This window comes from Rhinolophus hipposideros (assembly GCF_964194185.1).
Source record: "Rhinolophus hipposideros genome assembly, chromosome: 18".
Lineage (NCBI taxonomy): Eukaryota > Metazoa > Chordata > Mammalia > Chiroptera > Rhinolophidae > Rhinolophus > Rhinolophus hipposideros.
In genome coordinates this window covers 46,767,403-46,787,554 of record NC_138064.1, presented here as the reverse complement: position 1 = coordinate 46,787,554, position 20,152 = coordinate 46,767,403, and the positions used below count along the sequence as shown (strand labels likewise).

The window sequence follows — 20,152 nt, the reverse complement described above, 5'->3', positions numbered from 1 at the left end:
ATTCCTAAACCCTGTCTTAGTCTGTTCAGGATGTTATAATGAAAATACCATAGACTGGGTGGTTATAAGCAACACACATTTACTTCTTAGAGTTGTGTAGGCTGGGAAGTCCAAGATCAAGGTGTGGGAAAACCTGGTGTCTGGTGAGAGGCTTTTTCCCTAACGGTGACCCTGTATCTTCTATTTGTGAAATTTAAACCTCCGATGTAATTTGATTTGACAGTGGTTTGGCTTGGGACTTTTTGAAAGTTTTTTTTTCTTTCTTTTTTTTGCTTCCCTCTTTTTCCCCCAAAACTCGATGACTCTGTTTACTGTGCATTTACTATGCACACCAGTTTTCAATGTTTCTGTTTACTTTGGAGCAGTGTGCACACCTGGCCAGGTAACTTGGGATGGGATTTTTGTAGCTGTATGGGATTTATTCCTGACCCTGGATCAGAATAGCCTCTAGAAAGCGACTTTTCCCGAAGTTGCCTGGCCAGCTTCTCCTTGCTTTGTTCTCCTCCTGGCATGTCTATAAATCCATTGTCGGTATAAGAGCAGGAAGGCAGTCATTATGACAGGGAATCCACTGTCTTCTTTTAATGCTGGCATTTTGGAATAAAACCTGCTTTTCTTTCCACCAACCTTACCTCTCTAGTTTTGGCTTTCGTGTAGTGAGCAGCTGGACTTTTTGCATGGTATCACTTCCTGGCTCTTAAACTGCCATCTCCTTGCTTTGATCTCATATGGCAGAAGGGGCAAGGGAGCTCTCTGGGGTCCCTTTTGTAAGGGCACGAATCCCATTCAAGAGGGCTCCACCCTCATGTCCTAATCATCTCCAAAAGACCCTACCTCCAAACACCATCACATTGGGCATTAGGTTTCAATGTAAGAATTTTGGGGACACATTCAGTTTAGAGCATCCTTCATCTTGCCCCTTATAGTCATTAAGTGTTGACTTTTTTTGCTAACATTCTAGAATGATACTATGTGGGTTATTAATGAAGCTCGTGAATGAAGTAAAGTCATGGTATTTTAAAATATGGTGAGATTTAATATAAACAATTTACTATAAAACAATTTAATATAAAATTTCTTTATTCAAGGCTTAAGGGAGCAAAAAAAGGAATTGCCCACCAAAAGAAAAATTGTTATAATACGCCAAATCCCCAAAATTATAACATGAAGTTAATGATTTACATTTGTTTTTTGTTTGGGTCTTACCAAACAAAACCAGATTCCTAATATTATACGAGATACCTCAAATATTATAGAACTAAACTTTTTTTCTGTAGTTATTACTTAAATGCATCCATTTTCTCATGTATAATAAATGCACAGTAGCTTACAAAGTTAAAAATTAATGGAACAAATTATTATTAAAGAGCCATATATTCAGTATCCTTTTGTAAGTTAACGTTAATGATTTCTAGTTGTATTTCACTATCTTTTCATTTATTACAAAATTTCTCCAGGTCTCACCAGCCTGCGATATGAGTAGAACAAGCTGATAGCAACATTCCAAATTTCACTACCCCAGCCCCTAATATAGGAGATTGGTTTCCCCTTAAAATTCCAATCAGTTGTTTCTGGGAATCCCAAAGCTGCCCCATGTGAATTCAAGAATTCCACTTAATGTCTCTGTCCGAAAGCCGAGAAGCCAATTGAAGGTGGAGCTTCCAGGACTTTTTTCCAAGTCAAGTTGTTGTCCTTTCAATCTTTGTGGAGGGTGCTGTTCAGCGTCAAGTTGTTGTCCTTTCAGTCTTAGTTGTGGAGGGTGCCTCAGCTCCAAGTCCAGTTGCCATTGCTAGTTGCAGGGGGCGCAGCCCACCATCCCTTGCGGGAGTCGAACTGGCAACCTTGTGGTTGAGACAACGCACTCCAACCAACTGAGCCATCCAGGAGCTCAGCGGCAGCTCAGCTCAAGGTGCTTAACTCCGGCAACCTTGTGGTTGAGAGCTCACCGGCGCATGTGGGAATCGAACCAACAGCCTTCGGAGTTAGGAGCACGGAGCTCCAACCACCTGAGCCACTGGGCTAGCCCCGTAATGCTAGATTTTTGTAACATTCTTCTCACATTTCAAATTTTTAAAATTTACGGTCATGTGACATTTGATGGTCCTGTGCTGTGTGTGCTGTATGGAAGCCCGGAAATGCCTTTCCTTACTTTGTTGTAATATGTGCTTCATGGGAGAACACTTCCACATATTGCCTGTCGTACCCTTAAGGCCCAGAGCCCCAGTCCGTGGCGCTGAGAGATGCAATGCATCTCCCTTCCCCCCATTCTAGTCATTCTTTCACATAGAAGAAAACTCCTCCTTCTTGTTCAAACAAACTCAAAACAAAAACATCAAAATTGACTTCTAGAACCTTTTCTTTAAAAAATCATTACAGATGCTCAGATAACTGAATTCATCAAATTTAGTCTGGGACCATCTTGCCCCTTATAGTCATTAAGTGTTGAAAAATACAGAAATGGTTAATAAACAAAGGTGGAAAATTCCTCACATAAACTGAGTTGTCCATGCAAATATATGCCCTTGTTTATGTCCTAGTTTGAGCAAACTATCTGTATAAGACATTTGGGGGAAACAGTTCCAGAAATTTGGATATGAAGTAGGTATTAGATGATGTTAAACAATTAGTATGAATCATCAAAGGTAGGATAATAGAATTGTAGTTGTGAAGAAAATGTGCTTAGAGATAGATACTAAAAGATTTTTGGGATGAAATGTCATGATTTATATATTTTAGGTACTTCAAATTGGTTTTATTTTCCCTACTATGGTATCTCTAAAACTTGACTCATCTGGATTCCTTTCCTTCCTAAAATCAGAATTTAGTAAAGAATGACTTCAATGATTTATATTCCCCTTCACCACAAGTATAAATTGTATGTAATTCCCATCAAAAGTGAGGATTTCCTGCTAAGCGAAATAAGTCAGACAGAAAAAGCAGAGAACCCTATGATTTCTCTGATATGTGGTATATAAACCAAAACCAACAAAAGAACAAGACAAACAAATGAGAAACAAAAACTCATAGACACAGACAATAGTTTAGTGGTTACCAGAGGGTAAGGGGGTTGGGGGATGGGAGATGAGGGTAAGGGGGATCAAATATATGGTGATGGAAGGAGAACTGACTCTGGGTGGTGAACACACAATGGGATTTATAGATGATGTAATACAGAATTGTACACCTGAAATTATGTATTTCATTAACAATTGTCACCCCAATAAATAAACACACACACACACACACACACACAATTATAACACCAAAAAAAAAAAAGTGATGATTTCCAAATGTCATTAAACATGAAGCAAAATATCAGAGGATGTAAGGGTCTTTGTTGTATGCCTAAAATAAATCAACGATTAACATGTGTTTGCTGTATTTATTAACAGCATTTATAGCAATGTGCAAAGGTGAAATATGGTTGCTTTAGAAAAGTAGAATTCGGAATTCTGGGCATTTGGTATAGGTTTGTACCAAACTTATCTCTGTATCAAATAGATGTGACCACGTTCTTGTGTATTTATATGGTAAAGAGGGTGACAATAACATAAGAAAAACCATACACCATTAGCACTTTACAGTAGCTATGTACACATAATAAATGTGTCAATATAATATTAAAGAAAGGACAGCAGATACAGACAATTTCAGCAATTGTCCGCTATTCTCACGTGTTAATGTATATTATCGTGAATAGGTGCAAGTGGTAAATTTGCATCGTTTTCAGCATATTCCCGTTTAGACTTTTATGTGGTTTTTCTATTTCTGCTTCATAACTGAGGCATTCCTGTATGCTTTTGTTTTTGAAAAGAAAAATCTCATTTTATACTCGTGAGAAGGCAAAATCTTCCCGTTTAATAGTGACGCAGTGACCAGCAGATTCACAACTCTATACGCCTATCAATATAGCTGACAATAATAATGCCATAGTCCTTACCTTAAAGTGCTGTAAAGTAGGTGCAGTATAATGGGAAGTTTTTAAGTTGTGATTGTAACTCAAAAAAAAAAGGTACTAGAAATACACAATAAAATAAAATTTCAATAAAATAAAATTTCAAAATATATAAATGGTGTGTAGGTTTTCTAGTCTATCCCCGTCTCCCTACTGCCCAGTTATGTTCCACAGACGCAACCATTTCTCTCATTTTTCTGTACTCCCAGAGGTGGCCTGTGTAATGCATTTATTTCTAACATTTATTTCTTTTATTTATTTATTTTAGATGACTTCAGAATTGATGATAAAAGCATGTACTTTTTATACCGGACATTTAGTAAAAACCCATTTTTGGTAAGAAAATGATTTTTATAACTATTTCTTCCTCTTTGTGTTCTTATTCTTGATAGTCTCCATATGACACAACTCACTTTTGACTACTTGTACTCATTTTATCTATTTGATCTTGTCACCACCTAATTATTTATTTAATATTTAATTGGCTTTTACTTGGTTAAAATATGTTCTTTATTTCTGCAAGGTATCACTTTGTCTTTACTTTTTAAATAAAACTTCAAAATTGAAAATACAGGTCTGTAATTCCCTTATCTGAAAAGCTTAGAGTCAGATATGCTTTGGCATTTAGATTTCTTTTTTAATTTTAGAAAGATACTCTGTACATTCTGTGTATTATATAACATCTTTAGTAGTGTCTGGGGTGGCACACTGGAACCAAACATATTTGAACATATATGCACACATGTATACATATGAGTGTGTGTGTGTGTGTGTTTTTACTAAGTGAAATGAAGAAAGACTATAAATAGCCATGTGTCAGATCCAGAAAGCTTTGGGGGGGGAAGGGGAACAGGACTTTATTGGGGAACAGTGTGTACTTCCAGGACTGTTTTTCCAAGTCAAGTTGTTGTCCTTTCAGTCTTAGTTGTGGAGGGTGCAGCTCTGCTCCAGGTTCAGGTCCAGTTGCCGTCGCTAGTTGCAGGGGGCGCAGCCCACCATCCCTTGCAGGAGTCAAAACCGGCAACCTTGTGGTTGAGAGCCCACTGGCCCATGTGGGAATTGAACCGGCAGCCTTCAGAGTTAGGAGAATGGAGCTCTAACCGCCTGAGCCACCGGGCCATTCCCCAGAGAGCTTTTGATTCACAATTAGCTTAGGTCAGGTCTAGTTTTGCCTCTAAATAGGTATGAAAAAACTTTTGGATTTAAGACTTTTCTGGGCTTTCGAAATGTAGAAAATGGAAGTGCAAGCTCAAAGGAAATGCAAGGATTGGCTGTAAATAAAGCAATAAACATAATTTAACAATTTCTATGCTCTGGTTTTTGATAAGGTAAAGGAGCTATTACTTTTTGTCCCTTTCAATTTATTTAGTAATGTGTTGCCATAACGTCAAAATGTTATTTTCTATATTTCCTGCTTGTAGCACCTGGAAAGACATATCAAAACCTCACACATATGAAGATGACTTTCTGGCTGAAAAAATGGAAAAAGCAATGAAATATGACAATTTCAGACTTCAAAAATATGTATTTCATCATTGGCACTCTTATGTGAAAGGTCAAATAGCAAAACTTAAAGGTAAATCCTTACATAGTAGCAATTATTTTGTATATTCCTGTATTAAGAGAATCAAGGAACTTAATAGTAGTTAAGCACAGTTTATACTAGAGAATTTATTATTATTTTTACGTCTAGAAAATTATCATGAAATGTAAAGCCACTAATTTAAAGTATTGAATGAGATTTGTCTCAAAAGGTTTTATTGTAATAGAAACCAGGCATATTTTAAATTAAATTTATTGGGGTGACATTGGTTACTAAATTTATATAGGTTTCATGTGTACGATTCTGTAACACATCATCTATATATTGTACTGTGTGTTCACCACCCAGAGTCAGTTCTCTCTCCATCACCATATATTTTACTTCCTTTACCCTCTTCTACCATCCCCCATTCCTCCTTACCCTATGGTAACCAGGAAACTGTTGTCTGTGTCTAAGAGTTTTTGTTTCTTTGAAATTAGACATATTTAAAATAAAATCCTATATATTTTTTTTGTGATGTACATACAAATAAATATAAACAGAGGTCTATTATCAGCTTTTTTACATCATAAAGAGCTAGTATATTATAGATACCAAAATTGACTATTTTTCTTAGAGAGCTCTGTATTATTTAGAAATATTCCATTAAATGGATACATGAAGAAACTTAAAGAAAAATAGTTTTCTTTCACTTAAACCCTTGATAGTTGTAATGAGTGGACAGTGTACATACATGATCTCAGAAGCAGGGATAGAGAACTCCAGCTTTTTGCTTAGATTTTATCCATCTCACCAGATATTGATTTGCTCATGTCTGCTGCAGCTCAGAGAATCATTTCCTTTTTTTTTTTTTTTTTTAAGATTTTTATTGGGGAAGGGGAACAGTGTGTACTTCCAGGACTTTTTCCAACTCAAGTTGTTGTCCTTTCAGTCTTAATTGTGGAGGGTGCAGCTCAGCTCCAGGTCCAATTGCCGTTGCTACAGGGGGCGCTGCCCATCACCCCTTGTGGGACTCGAGGAGTTGAACTGGTAACCTTGTGGTTGAGAGCCCACTGGCCCATGTGGGAATCGAACCGGCAGTCTTCAGAGTTAGGAGCAGCAGCTCTAACTGCCTGAGCCACCCGCCCGCCCTGAATCATTTCCTTTTGATTGGCTACTACTGGATTCTCCATAGGTTTTAACATAAGGGGAATGACCCTTTATTTCTGAGAGGAAGCAATTGGCTGAAGCTAAGAAGCCACTGTCCTCTGTTAATGGCATTCCCAGGCCTGCCTTAGTCATCCTCCTTCCTGGCTTGGCCCCTGTATTTGAGTTTTGGACCCCTGGTTAAAATATGTATATATGGGGCAATCTATTTACTCATGGGGCATTTAACCAAATCAGAATATTACCTCATTATTGTATTCCTATGAATAAGTTGGGAAATTCTGGTTATAAAGAACAGACTTGTTAAAAAAAAAGGAATGATGTATCTTGACATTTTATTACATCTTAATTTCTAAGGGCAATGTGATGTTTACAGGTTAATAAAGTCTCTGGGGTACTATCCTACTTTATGAAGTAATTATTTCAGATGTAATTAAAATCCAACAAAAACTGTCAGATGCAACATTGGTTCATATTACAAACATGATAAGATATTAAATACTTTTTTTGGGAAACATCTTCAACTATATACGATGTGTATATAAACATCTTCATTTTCAAATATATATAATCTAATAAATTTTCTTCAGATATACTATCGCGGATAAAAGAGATATACTACTCTGCCAGGCTAATAATCATCCTAACTAAATGGAGGGAAATAGCAAGACAAAAGTATAAAAAGAGACAAGATGAGCTGGTAAAGTATATTGGAAACTTAATTTTTTAGAAACTGAATTTTGCTGTTATATTGAGGTTGACTCAGATAATAATGCTATGTGTAGAAAATACTAAAATCCCGAATACTATGTACTTTTGATGGGGTCCCTGTTCTTTTAACTTAATAATTTAAATTTCACTTCAGCTACCTAAAACATTTCCCAATAAATTCTGTTTCACTTCAACTATGAACATCAAATCTTTTAACATTTTGTCTAAATTTATTGATAAAGATACTAAGATTTTTGTTTAAGCAAGTATATGTACCTGTCTAAAATGGAAGAGGAAGTTTGATATGATTATAATAGAGAAATAAATGATAAAGATGGAATAAATTGATTTTCTAGATAAGATTAAGTTGTTATTTATTATTTTTCAACATTCAATTTAATAAATTATCTTAATATTACAATAAGCTGAATTTAAAGGCTCATTCTTAACTGGGGCACCCACTAGAAATTAAAGCAATTGAAAAAGAGGGCTCAGGCAAACTCCTCCAAACTTAAAAATATCTCTAGTTTGCTTAAGCTTTTAGCATATTATTATTTAATGTTTTAGAGTATTCACAGTAACTACTTAGACATAGAAATTAGACATAGAAATCTTCCGGAAATTTTTCTGGTTACAGTATTTAGTAGGTAATGTTTCATTGGATATTCTTTGAAAATACAACGTCAGGGTAAATAGAAAAGAGAAAAATAGGAAGAAATTAAACCCTTTATTTTGTGGTTGCCTGGTGGAGGGCAAGATCAATGCTTCCCCTTCCAAACTGGTTCAGATATTAAGACTGATGATACTACACATGGACCAAGAGAGTGTGAAAAGATTTATTACTCACATAGTACTTGAAACAGTGCTAGAGCCCATAGTGGATACGGAGATGCCTAAGCATAGTTCTCGCTCCTAGAAGTTTATCATCTACTGGTACTGAACTGGTGTTCTTGCAGGATGTCCTCTAGCATTTGGCTTTTGTGGACTACATTTTCAGCTTGGTAGATACACAGTTGTACTTTGGGTACCACTGTTTTAAGCCTGCTCATTCAGTGTTTTCTACCACTTTGTGTCCTAAGCTAAAGTTTTCACCCCAGCCTCCCATGTCTGATAATAAATTGTCTAATGGTGAAATAGGTAACAGTACATACCAGTCTGCCCCTTTTTCACCCCCCTTAAACTGAACATCCCTCAGAGCAGACAGCATTGTTCTCTTAACCATCCCCATATACCTAGCATAATGTTTGCACGCGGTAGTTGATATACATTAATATCTAATAATGTACACTGTATATAAAATAACAGTATTATCTTTCATATGGATGTGTGTTATATAGTTAATTGGGTGTTTAGAAAACATTGGGAAAACGTTTTCTTCTAGCTATGTGATTTCGTGGCCTCACACTCATCCTGCATTTACTTCGGTGGAGTGAGGATGGCAGGTATGTGCTGAGAGGAGACGCAGGGAACATTTCTGTGTGCTGGTTCTCCAACACGTGCTCTTCCGTAGGCTCTAATATGTATAATATATATTAAAACAAAATTGTGGTGTGTGTGTGTGTGTGTGTGTGTGTGTGTGACATGTCTTTATTCTCAGGGCTTTTTCCTTGGTTATGCAGCTTTCAGGAGGGTATGAAAAGTTAAAATGGGAACTTCCTGTAATGATAAATCAGGCAAATCCCCCAATTCTTTCCTTCTGACTCTCCTTTTGATTTCCATGCCAACCACCGCCTTTCCACGCCCCCGAATACCAGTTCTGTCATACGAGAACCTTGATTCTGTGGGATTCAGCTTCCTCTTCTACAAAAGAGGAGGCTGGACCACACCTTCAGCCTGCATCTGTCTGTAGCAGTGCTGTGACAACCAGTGGAAATGGTCTATAATACTTTTGTGGTTTGGAGAATTACACATGTTCTGGGCAGTGATAGTTTATGGAATGATGATGATAATCACAAGTAATGTTTAATTTTTGCTGTCATGTCAAGCATTGTGCTTATATATATGATTTCATTTAACCCTTATAAAAATTCCACGAAAAATATAAATTATTTTCACGGCAGCTGTTAAAACATGAACTTCAGTTGATGAAATGGAGAAGCAAGATAAAATTCAAAAGATCTGCTGAAGAGCAATCCAATTCTCCTGAACAAAGTCTGTCTGAGGTCCCTCTTGTAGGTGAGATTCCTCAATGCGACATTTCATTGTTACCGGAAAGAGCAGTATTGCAGGTTCGTATGAGTTTATATATCATAACTAGTTATTTTCACAATGTTTGTTTAAAGAGTAGTTTTATGAACCTTACATCAATGATGGAAGCCATATTTTGAAGAAATGTATTTTTTTTTACCACCAGCTGTGAGCTATCTCATTTTTTTGGAGGTTATTCACTTGGATTACTGACTATAAAATAAACATAAATCAAAAATGAAGAAATTAAAACTATAGGAAATAGAATGAAAGGAATGTTTTACCTTCCTTCCTCCTTTAAACATATGTTGTCATTTAAGGTGCAACAGATTTTAGATACCCCAACACTTAACCTTTTAATCTCTAATTCCTAATCTTTAATCTTAATGTTATGCCTCCACTCTGGAAGGTGGAGTTCTCTTATTGCAACTTTTAATTAGTTAAAAATATGTATGCATATTATCTTTTTTCCTTAGAATGTGAATTCATAAAAACAGGAATCATCTATCTGTATCTTACAACTCATTGAACTGATCTCTGAAAAATAAGCCATAATTCCAACTACTGGTTATGGTCTGTCCTATTTTGACAGATAAGTAATTTCTACTGTCTGGGACTGCATGATAAATGGTGGAAGAGTCGTAAAATATCATCTTATTCTGGCAGCTTTACATTATAAAATCCCATGTATTAAATCCACCGTTCTAAATGTACAGAATTGAGCTCAAGTTATTTTGGGGAACAAGATCTATATCTGATCTTGTATTTTATGTATACCATCGAGTTAGGATAAGGATATTTTTTTCCCATTCTTTCCTCTTTATAAATTGCCTGCTTGTATCTCATTCTTTTTAAAATGTGAATTCCTATAATTTTCTTACTAGTTTGTAATAGCTCTTTATGTATTTGTAATAATAACCCTTTACCTGGAATATATTTGAGATTTCCTCCCCCCTCTCCCCATACTTGATGTTTGCTCCCAGTTTTGCCAGTGGAGCTTAGATGAGAGAAACTTTAAAGCTTTATGTAATAAAATCTATCACTTTTGCCATAATTATTTCTCTGTTTTTGTCATATAGTTATTTCTCTTTTTATGTCATTCTTAGCTCTTTTTCTAAGCCATTATCATTCTCCTTCCTACAGTTATGTAGCTGTTTTCTTTTTGTTGTTATTGTTGTTGTTTGTCTTTGAACTCCTATGCCTTTGACTGATACTGTTTCTTTGTTTACTTTATCAGTGTCTGCTCTAGGGTTTGCAATATTCATTTTCAACTTACCACAGTTTATGCCTTCAAATTGTTTTCTATCACCTCACATATAATGTAAGAACCTAACAAGAGTATGCTTTCATTTTTTCTGTCCTGTGCTTTGTGCTATTATTGCCATGAATTTTACTTGTATGTCTTTATAAACCCTGTAACTTATTTTTGCTTTAAACAGCCATTTACATTTTACCTAGTGTTTTTATTTTTGTTTTTAATAATCTCAAACTTACATAAAAGTTGCAAGTGCAGTACAAAGAACTTTTCTTCCTGAACAAGTTGAAGGTAAGTTGCTGACATGGTATCCCATCACCCCTGAATATTATTGGTGTAGTTCCTATAAACAAGGGCATTCTCTTACAGTCAGCCATGAAAATCCTCAGGCCCAATTCAGGGTTCTCTACTTGTCCTAATAATGTCCCAATAATGCAAAAGGATCCAGTTCAGAGTCACACACAATTGATTGTCATGTCTCCTTCAGTCTACAACTGTTCCTCAGTCTTTCTTTAATTTTCATAACCTTGACATGAAGATTAGGCCAGTTTTATTGTAGAATATCTCTCAGTATAAGCTTATTTTATGTTTCCTCAAGCATGTATATAGGTTATGCGTTTTTTTTTAGAAATACCACAGCCATCATGCTATGGTCTTCTCACTGCATTGTATCCGTGGCACAGGAATTGATGATGTTCACTTTGATTACTTGATTAACGTGGCATCTGCCAGGCTTCTCCTCTATTCAATTTCTACCTTTGTACTGTTTTCCCCAAAATAAGACCTAGCCGGACAATCAGCTCTAATGCATCTTTTGGAGCAAAAGTTAATATAAGACCCAGTATTATATTATATTATATTATATATTATATTATATTATATTATATTATATTATACCCGGTCTTATATTATATAAGACCTGGTATTATATTGTATTACATTATATTATATTATATTACATTATATTATATAATACCCGGTCTTAGATTATAGTAATATAAGACTGGGTCTTATAATAATTTTTGCTCCAAAAGACGCATTAGAGCTGATTGTCTGGCTAGGTCTTATGTTCAGGGAAATAGGATAATTGTTATGCTTTCTGTGGGTAGTTACTTTAAAATTATATAAATATTCCCATTCCTTATCAAACTCTGTTTGTTTATATCAGCATGGACTCATAGCTTTCTATTTCACTCAATGAGTTACAATCCATTATTATAATCCATTGCTATCACTGTTTATTTTGATGTTCAAATTGTCCCAGTTTGGACAGTGGGAGTCTTTTCAAGTTGCTTCCGTGTCCTTTTGACATGCAACCATCATCCTTTGAGCACTTTCTTATTTTGTAGCACAGCATGATGTCCCAGGTTCATCTGGTACTGTCCTTGCCCCACTCCGTAACTTATTTCTTCAAGATTCCCTGAGTCCTTTTATTTATTTATTTATTTATTTATTTATTTATTTATTTATTTATTTATTTATTTATATTTACTTTTTATTGGGGAATATTGGGGAACAGTGTGTTTTCCCAGGATGTCAAGTCGTTGTTTTTCAATCTAGTTGTGGGGGTTGCAGCTCAGTTCCAAGTCAAGTCATTGTTTTCAATCTAGCTGTGGAGGGCACAGCCCACTGGCCCATGTGGGACTCCAAACGGCAACGTTGGTGTTATGAGCACCTCACTCTAGGTACTGAGCCAACTCACCGCCCACCAGCAGCTGAGTTGCAAGCTCAAGTGTTGTTTTCAGTCTAGTTGTGGAGGGCGCAGTTCACTGGCCCATGTGGGAATCGAATCAGCAACCTTGTTGTTAAGAGCTTGAGCTCTAACCAACTGAGCCATCCAGTCGACACCCCCCAACCCCAGTCCTTTTTAATGGAAGTTATAATGGAAACCAAATCTGAGCATTACTTGTGTTCATTACCATTGGAGCAGCGCTTCTCTAATGCTTTCTCCGTAGATACCCCCAGAGGCTGTAAGTAACACACACACATATACGTTTATTTCCATATCTATAGACCTCTACATACTGAAAACCTAAATTAAATGGCACATGGGTACTTCCAGTACCAAATTAGCACCACATGGCTCATTTCTAGTTTTCTCCCTTTCCATATCTTTAATGTCCTCCAACAGTGAGAGAATCCCAGCTCTCATTATTCTTGATACATGTACTTACTGGCTCACTCTCTCGTGTGTAACCAGTCACATTGCCGCCCCTGCCCCCACCCTTTGTGGATACCTTCTTCATCTTGCTTAGGCTTCGACATCCCTTATCAGGCCACCGTCTTCTGTAGAGGCCCTCTAGACTCACACTGCCTAGCTTCTGACATCCTGTGCCAGTTGCTTTCCCCCCATGTACTTGCCTTCCTAACTTTGGGATAAAACACCCTGCATGAGTGTCCATAAACACACTCCTTCCCCTACTTGAGCTCTGACAGCCACGCATGCATAGGCTGCCCCTCTTTGGGGATACCCTTCTTACACTGTGTAGGCTCTTTACCCCGTGCTGTCCCCCCAACCCCCATGGCCCTTTCCATATCCCACTTGGCCCCTGGTTTCTTATACAGGGATTCCCTCCTCATCCCTCTCAGGGTCCAGTATTGTATACTAGCTTATCCTTCCCCATGGACGATACCCTTCTCACCCTGCTTGCTCTCTAACTGTGCAAGAAATTTTTTCACTACCTAAAAGTTTTATTTGATTCATTTAAAAGATGTGCACTTCTTTCCTTATTGAGTTCATTTTTCTTTTAAATCTTTGGACGTTTTTATAATACCTGTTTTAAAGTACTTGTCTACTAGTTCTATTATCCCTATAATTTCTCTGTTTACTTTTTTATTTTTTTATTATAGTTATTTTTTAATTATAGTTTTAATTATATATTAATTTCAGGTGCACAACATAGTGATTAGACATTTATATAACTTATGAAGTGATTACTTTGATAAATCTAGTACCCAACTGACACCATACATTGTTATTACAATATTATTGACTATATTTTTTATGTTGTACTTTACATCCCTGTGATTGTCTGTAACTGGCAATTTGTACATCTTAATCTCTTTCCACCTTTTCACCCAATTCCCCATCACCCTTCCATCTGGCAATCATCAAAATATTCTCTGTATCTATGAATTTGTTTCTGTTTTGTTTGTTCATTTATTTTGTGTTTTAGATTCCACATATAAGTGAAATCGTACGGCATTTGTCTCTCTCTGTTTGACTTATTTCACTTAGCATAATACCCTCTAGGTCCATCCAGGTTGTCACAAATGGCAGCATTTCATTATTTTTTATGGCTGAATAACATTCCATTGTATATATGTACCACTTCTTTATCCAATTGTCTATTGATGGACACTTAGGTTGCTTCCATATCTTGGCTACTGTAAATAATGCTGCAATGAACGTAGGGATACATAAATATTTTCAAATTAGTGTTTTCATTTTCTTTGGATAAATATCCAGAAGTGGAATTACTGGGTCATGTGGTCGTTCCATTTTTAATTTTTTGAGGAACCTCCAAACCATTTTCCATAGTGGTTGCACCAACATGCAATCCACCAACAGTGCGTTAGGATTCCCTTTTCTCCACATCCTCGCCAACACTTGTTATTTATTGACTTATTGATGATAAGCATTCTGAGAGGTGTGAGATGATATCTTATTGTGGTTTTGATTTGCATTTCCCTGATGAAGTATGACGTTGAGCATCTTTTTTACATGTCTATTGGCCATGTGTATTTCCTCTTTGGAGAAATGTCTATTCAGGTTCTCTGCCCAATTTTTAATCGGATTGTTTGTTTTCTTGGTGTTTAGTTGTATGAGTTCTTTATATAGACGGGTTATTAACCACTTATCAGATGTATCCTTGATGAATATCTTATCCTATTTAGTAGGATGTATTTTGTTTTGTTGATCATTTCCTTTGCTGTGAAAAAACTCTAGCTTTATATAGTCTCATTTATTTTTTCTTCTGTTTCCTTTGCCTGAGGAGATAGAGCAGAAAAAAAATATTACTAAGAGCAATGTCAGAGAGTTCTGCCTATGATTTCTTCTAGGAGTTTTATGGTTTCAGGTCTTACATTTAAGTCTTTACTACATTTTGAATTTATTCTTGTATATTATGTAAGAAAGTGATTCAGTTTCATTCTTTTGCATGTGTCTGACCAGTTCTCCCAACAACATTTATTGAATGGACTGTCTTTACTTCATTGTATATTCTTGCCTCCTTTGTCATACTCGAAGATTGATCGAGCATATAGATGGGTTTATTTCTGGGTTCTCTATTCTGTTCCATTGATCTATGTGTCTGTTTTTATGCCAATATCATGCTGTTTTGATTACTATAGCCTTCATATCATGCAGTGTGATACCTCCAGTTTTGTTCTTTTTTTAAAAAAGATTACTGTGGCTATGTGGGGTCTTTCGTGGTTCCATATAAATTTTATGATTATTTGCTCTAGTTCTGTGAAAAATGCCATTAGTATTTTGAAAAGAGTTGCATTGAATCTATAGATTGCTTTAGGTAGTATGGACATTTTAATTATGTTGATTCTGCCTATCCATGAGCATGGTATGTCAGGATATCCTCTCATTTATTTGTATCTTGTTCAATTTCTTTCTTCAGTGTCTTACAGTTTTCCAAGTATGGGTCTTTTACTTCCTTGGTTAAATTTAATCATAGGTATTTTATTCTTTTTGATGCAATTGTAAATGGGATTGTTTTCTTAATTTCTCTTTCTTATAGTTCATTATTGGTATATAAAAATGCACCCTATTTCTGAATATTAATTTTTCATCCTTCTACTTTATTGAATTCATTTATCAGTTCTAATAGTTTTTTGGTGGAGTCTTTAGGGTTTTCTATATATGGTATTATGTCATCTGCAAATAATGACAGTTCTACTTCTTTTCCAATTTTGATGCCTTTTATTTCTTTTTCTTGTCTGATTGCTCTGCTGGGACCTCCTACATTTTTTATTTTTCTCTTGGTTATGTGTTAGATTTTCCTGCCTTTTTACAGATAAAATAATGATAAAAATAATAATGACATTTTGTAAGTTAGTTGTTGAATGCCTAGATGTTGTTGTCTTTCTTTCAGGAGTGTTGAATTTTGTTTTACTAGTCAGTTAATTTACTTGAAGGTAAGCTTACTCATTTCTCAGCTTATTTTTAAGCTCTGTTAAGGCAAATCTAGAGTAACATTTGCTTTAAGACTAGTTTATCCTTATCCTATCATATGATCTTTCTGGGTCATTATTGAATATCCCAAGTGTTCAATGACGTCTCCACTGTGATTTGTCTCAACTTGTAAGTTTCCCAATCCTTTATAAATCCAGTAGTTGCTCTGCTTACAGATGATTTGTCCCTGGTAGTTATTTTTTATTCAGCATCATGGAGTATCAGCCAACACACGTAGCTTAGAATATCGTCAGAGATACAAGGATCCCTATGCAGATTTCTCAAGCTCTTTATTTGTGTAACTACCAAGTACGCTGCCCATAATTTTCCAGTATGCTGCCCATAAATTTCAGCAACCTCAAAAGCCTTGAACTCCATTATCTCCTTGGCCTAGTGAGATTGCCAGGCACTTTTCTTTCACAAGCAGCTCATAAATGACACCTCTAGGCAAAAAGCCTGGGCTATCATAAGGCTCATCTTATTTATTTCCCTTCTTTCAGAGATCACAGTATTGTAAAGCCTGTTGTCCAACATCTAGAAGCAGTTGTTTCATATATTTTGTCCACTTCTCTAGTTGTTTATGGTGGGAACAATAGTCTGGTACTAATTGCTTCATCATGGATGAAAGTGGAAGGCTATTGATGGTGTTTTTGAACCTGCATGGTATTCAACCTCAGTGGCCCAAACAGTGCCTGTCTGTCCTTCTAAGGGTCTCTTCCTTCCACTTCTTTCCTTACAGAGACTGTTTAAACTCTTATTATGGACTGAATGCTTGTGTCCACCCCCAAATTCGTTTGTTGAAGACCTAATACCTAATATAACTGTATATGAAAATAAGTTCTATGAAGAGGTGATAAAGGTTAAATGAGGTCATAAAGGTGAGGTTCAAATCCAAGAGGGTGGTGCCAGTATACGAAGAGGAAGAGACACCAGAGACTACTCCCTCTCTGCCATGAGAGGACACAAAAAGAAAGTAGCCATGTGAAAGCCCAGAGGAGAGCTCTCACCAGGATCCAAATTGGCCAGAACCTTGATCTTGGACTTCCTAGCCTCCAGGACTATGAGAAATAAATTTCTATTGGTTAAGCCTCCTACTCTATGGTGTTTTTATGGCAACCAGAGTAGACTAATACAACTTATTCTTTTTTCTCATGCCAAATCCCCCACATCATTGCCTTTCACCTTCACTTTCCATCCTCCTTCACTGCGAAAATAAATATCATCAGGTACAAATACAAACTGACTTCCTGACCTCTATCCAAAATCTTGTTTTCCTGATCTACCTAACCTCTTTTCAAATGTACCATCCATACACATCTTTGCTTCCTTTTCTATTCTCAAGAGATTTTGCCTATATAATGTACATTATTTATATCAGATGCTTTTCTATAGTGTCTGCCACAGATAACAATGTCCTCTTATAAATATCGGTTCTCAGTCAATGAAGTGTAGTTGACAGAAAGCTGCATAATTAACTTCAAATACAACACAGTTTTTTCAACATAATTTTTGTTGCCTTTTAACCAAAGCACTCAATGGTCCACCCATACTGAATCATTCTTGGATTTCTGGGACTATGTCTTATTCATGTTCCCTGATTTATAAATATAGAAAAATATTTATCAAATGAATGAATATATCATTTTAAAAAATTACTCTATGCTGCCTCAATTCAAGGTTAAGAAAAATGATGCAGCTGTATAATAAAATCATCAATGTTTTCCCCAGGCCATTTCTTTTGTTTGTGAAAGTCAAATCTCTAAGCAGTTATTGATAAGTAAGCATGAAAGCTTTCAATAAGTATAAAAATATCCTAATGCTGGTTGAAATGGAAGAGAAGAGGGATAGTTTTGGAAGATCTTTAGGCTTCACGTTTCTTCAAGAGCACACCATCCTTTTATGGGCCTCCATATAGATGATTTAAGGAAAGCATAAAAACATTTAAGTTCATAGTCTCAGAAGCTGACTAATTGGCTGCAAACTCTTTAGCGTGCTCCCAAGTAACTATTTTAAGCACAACAATTGGTTCTAGTGATTCTGTAAGGTATCAGCTCGTACTGCCTTCACCTACCAATGTAAAGACACATGATTTATGGTGGGGCTTAAAGAAATAAGGTCCCATTTGTTTCCTCTATTACAAAGTCCAGAGGAAGACAATGCAGGGCTGGTCCTCCACAGTGCCAGTAAAAGTGGAATCGTTCTGTCTTTTCACTCCACAGTCCTTAGCACCTTCTTGCTTATTGTCTCATTTTTGCAATATGGCTACTCTACGTTCAGACTCATGTTCAGTTACCAGGCCAGAAGAAAGGGAAAAATCACAGTAGTAGAAGGCAAAAAGTTGTTTATCTTTGTTTATTAGGAAACCCAACATTTCCCCAAGACCCCACACTCAAGACGCTCATTGATGAGTTTTATGCTAGAACTTTATCACTAGACCATGTCTAACTGCAAGATTGCTGGGCAGGAGAGGACCTTGAATGGGGGTTGGGTGAGTTAATCAGCCAGTCAGTGTAGTTGCGTGTGGATTGGAACTGCCAGTCATCAGTCAGTATTTAAAAGGGTGTTCCTCCTGCCACAAAAGATGTTGGTTGTAATAATTAAAAAAAAAAAATCAAAACAACAACAAAAAACCACAACTGCAACAGATAAAAAGTAAGGAAGTATTTAAAAAGTCAGTACATAAAGGAATTTTGATTTAATGATCTTCCATCTCCCAACTCAGAGAGACCAAAAATGTCAACTAATAAAGAACCACAACACCCAGAGTCAGTAAATCCTCCATGTGATCCAGGGCCTCACAGATACTTGTACATGGAAACTAGAACCATTATGACAAGCTATGAACCTCCATATTTTCTCATAAGAAGTCTTTCAATTTGATAATATAGTAATTAAAAGTCCAAGCTCGATTGCTCTGGAGAACTGGGTTCGTATCCTACGTCAAGCACTTTTTAGCAATATGACCTTGGGCAGTTTCAGCCCTCTGGGCCCTTTATCTTTAAAACTTTTCCACTCTTATCTTCCTCACCAAACTCTTAAGTTACACAGAAGAGTTTTTGTTGGATTAATTGAAATTTTAGATTCCTTGTGGAAAATCCCATTTCACAATATCAGAAACGTAGAATTACTGGGGATGTTACTCAGGTCAGTGAAAATCATGGCCAGTTTCGCATTTTAAATATTATTTTCTGATGTCATGGGTTACGATCAGCTTTCCAGGCCTTTCTTCCAGCCCAGTTTTCCCCTTCCAGCTCCATGTAGAGCGATGTATAGCCCTTTGGGGATCAGATTTCTAGAGTTTACCTGAGTGCTCAAACCATAACCTAGAAAAGAATGTCAAGATTTTCGTACAGTTTTTGCCTTTTCAGGAAGGACAGCTGAGGATCTGAGAAGTTACATGACATCCCCAAAGTCAGACAACTATAAAACTGAAACCAGAACCTGGTTTCCCTTCATTTTTGGCTAGAATTGTAGCCTCTATATCATTCTGTGTATTCTTCTTGGAGAATTCTAAAGAAATAGAATATATAGTGTATGTATGTGTATGTGTGTGTGTGTGTGTGTGTGCGTATATATATATATATGTATCTGGAGACCAAAACCAATATTAAAAATCATTATACATCTGTTTAGTTATACTATCCTTAAATATGATAAACTTTGTTTCTTTTTAAAATGACTAAATCTTGATATGACGTGAAAGCACAGCATTATTTTTGGAGATAGTCTGAAAATTTTCCTAATCAAATAAATTATCAAGAATGTCCATTAAAAATGCACAGGTAATAAAAGAGTGAATTTATATAATAGTGTAAAACTGGAAATTAATGATTCTAACACTTGTGTCTTGAACAGTTGAACTTGTTAAGCTTATTCATGCAATAGATTTGCAAAGTTAATTTCTAAAATCATAGTTTAAAAATGACATTTAATTTGGTGATGTCTCTGGTTAACTAATTCTCAGGGACTTAAGAAATGAAGGTGTAAAAACATAAAAATATAATGAGTTGGATCTAAATTTGTTTAAAGTTTTTGGAAATGTTGGTTTTTAAAATAAATGGAGGGTTGCACATTTAGGTTGCCTAATGTTTTGAAGGAATAATTAAAAACAGAAATCTGGAATGGGATGCAAGTTGAACTTACTTGGAAAACACATTTCAACTGTAAGCT

General features: G+C 36.0%; 1 protein-coding gene across 1 annotated transcript in view; it reads left to right on the top strand.

The window, feature by feature from the left end:
* Positions 1-20,152, top strand: part of FBXL13 (F-box and leucine rich repeat protein 13) — a 201,019-nt gene that overhangs the window by 22,717 nt on the left and 158,150 nt on the right. The window contains exons 4-7 of the mRNA XM_081079549.1: positions 4,224-4,291; positions 5,377-5,531; positions 7,235-7,344; positions 9,416-9,583. Of these exons, the coding sequence (XP_080935675.1) occupies positions 4,224-4,291; positions 5,377-5,531; positions 7,235-7,344; positions 9,416-9,583 (501 nt within the window). The remainder of the gene's footprint in view (positions 1-4,223; positions 4,292-5,376; positions 5,532-7,234; positions 7,345-9,415; positions 9,584-20,152) is intronic.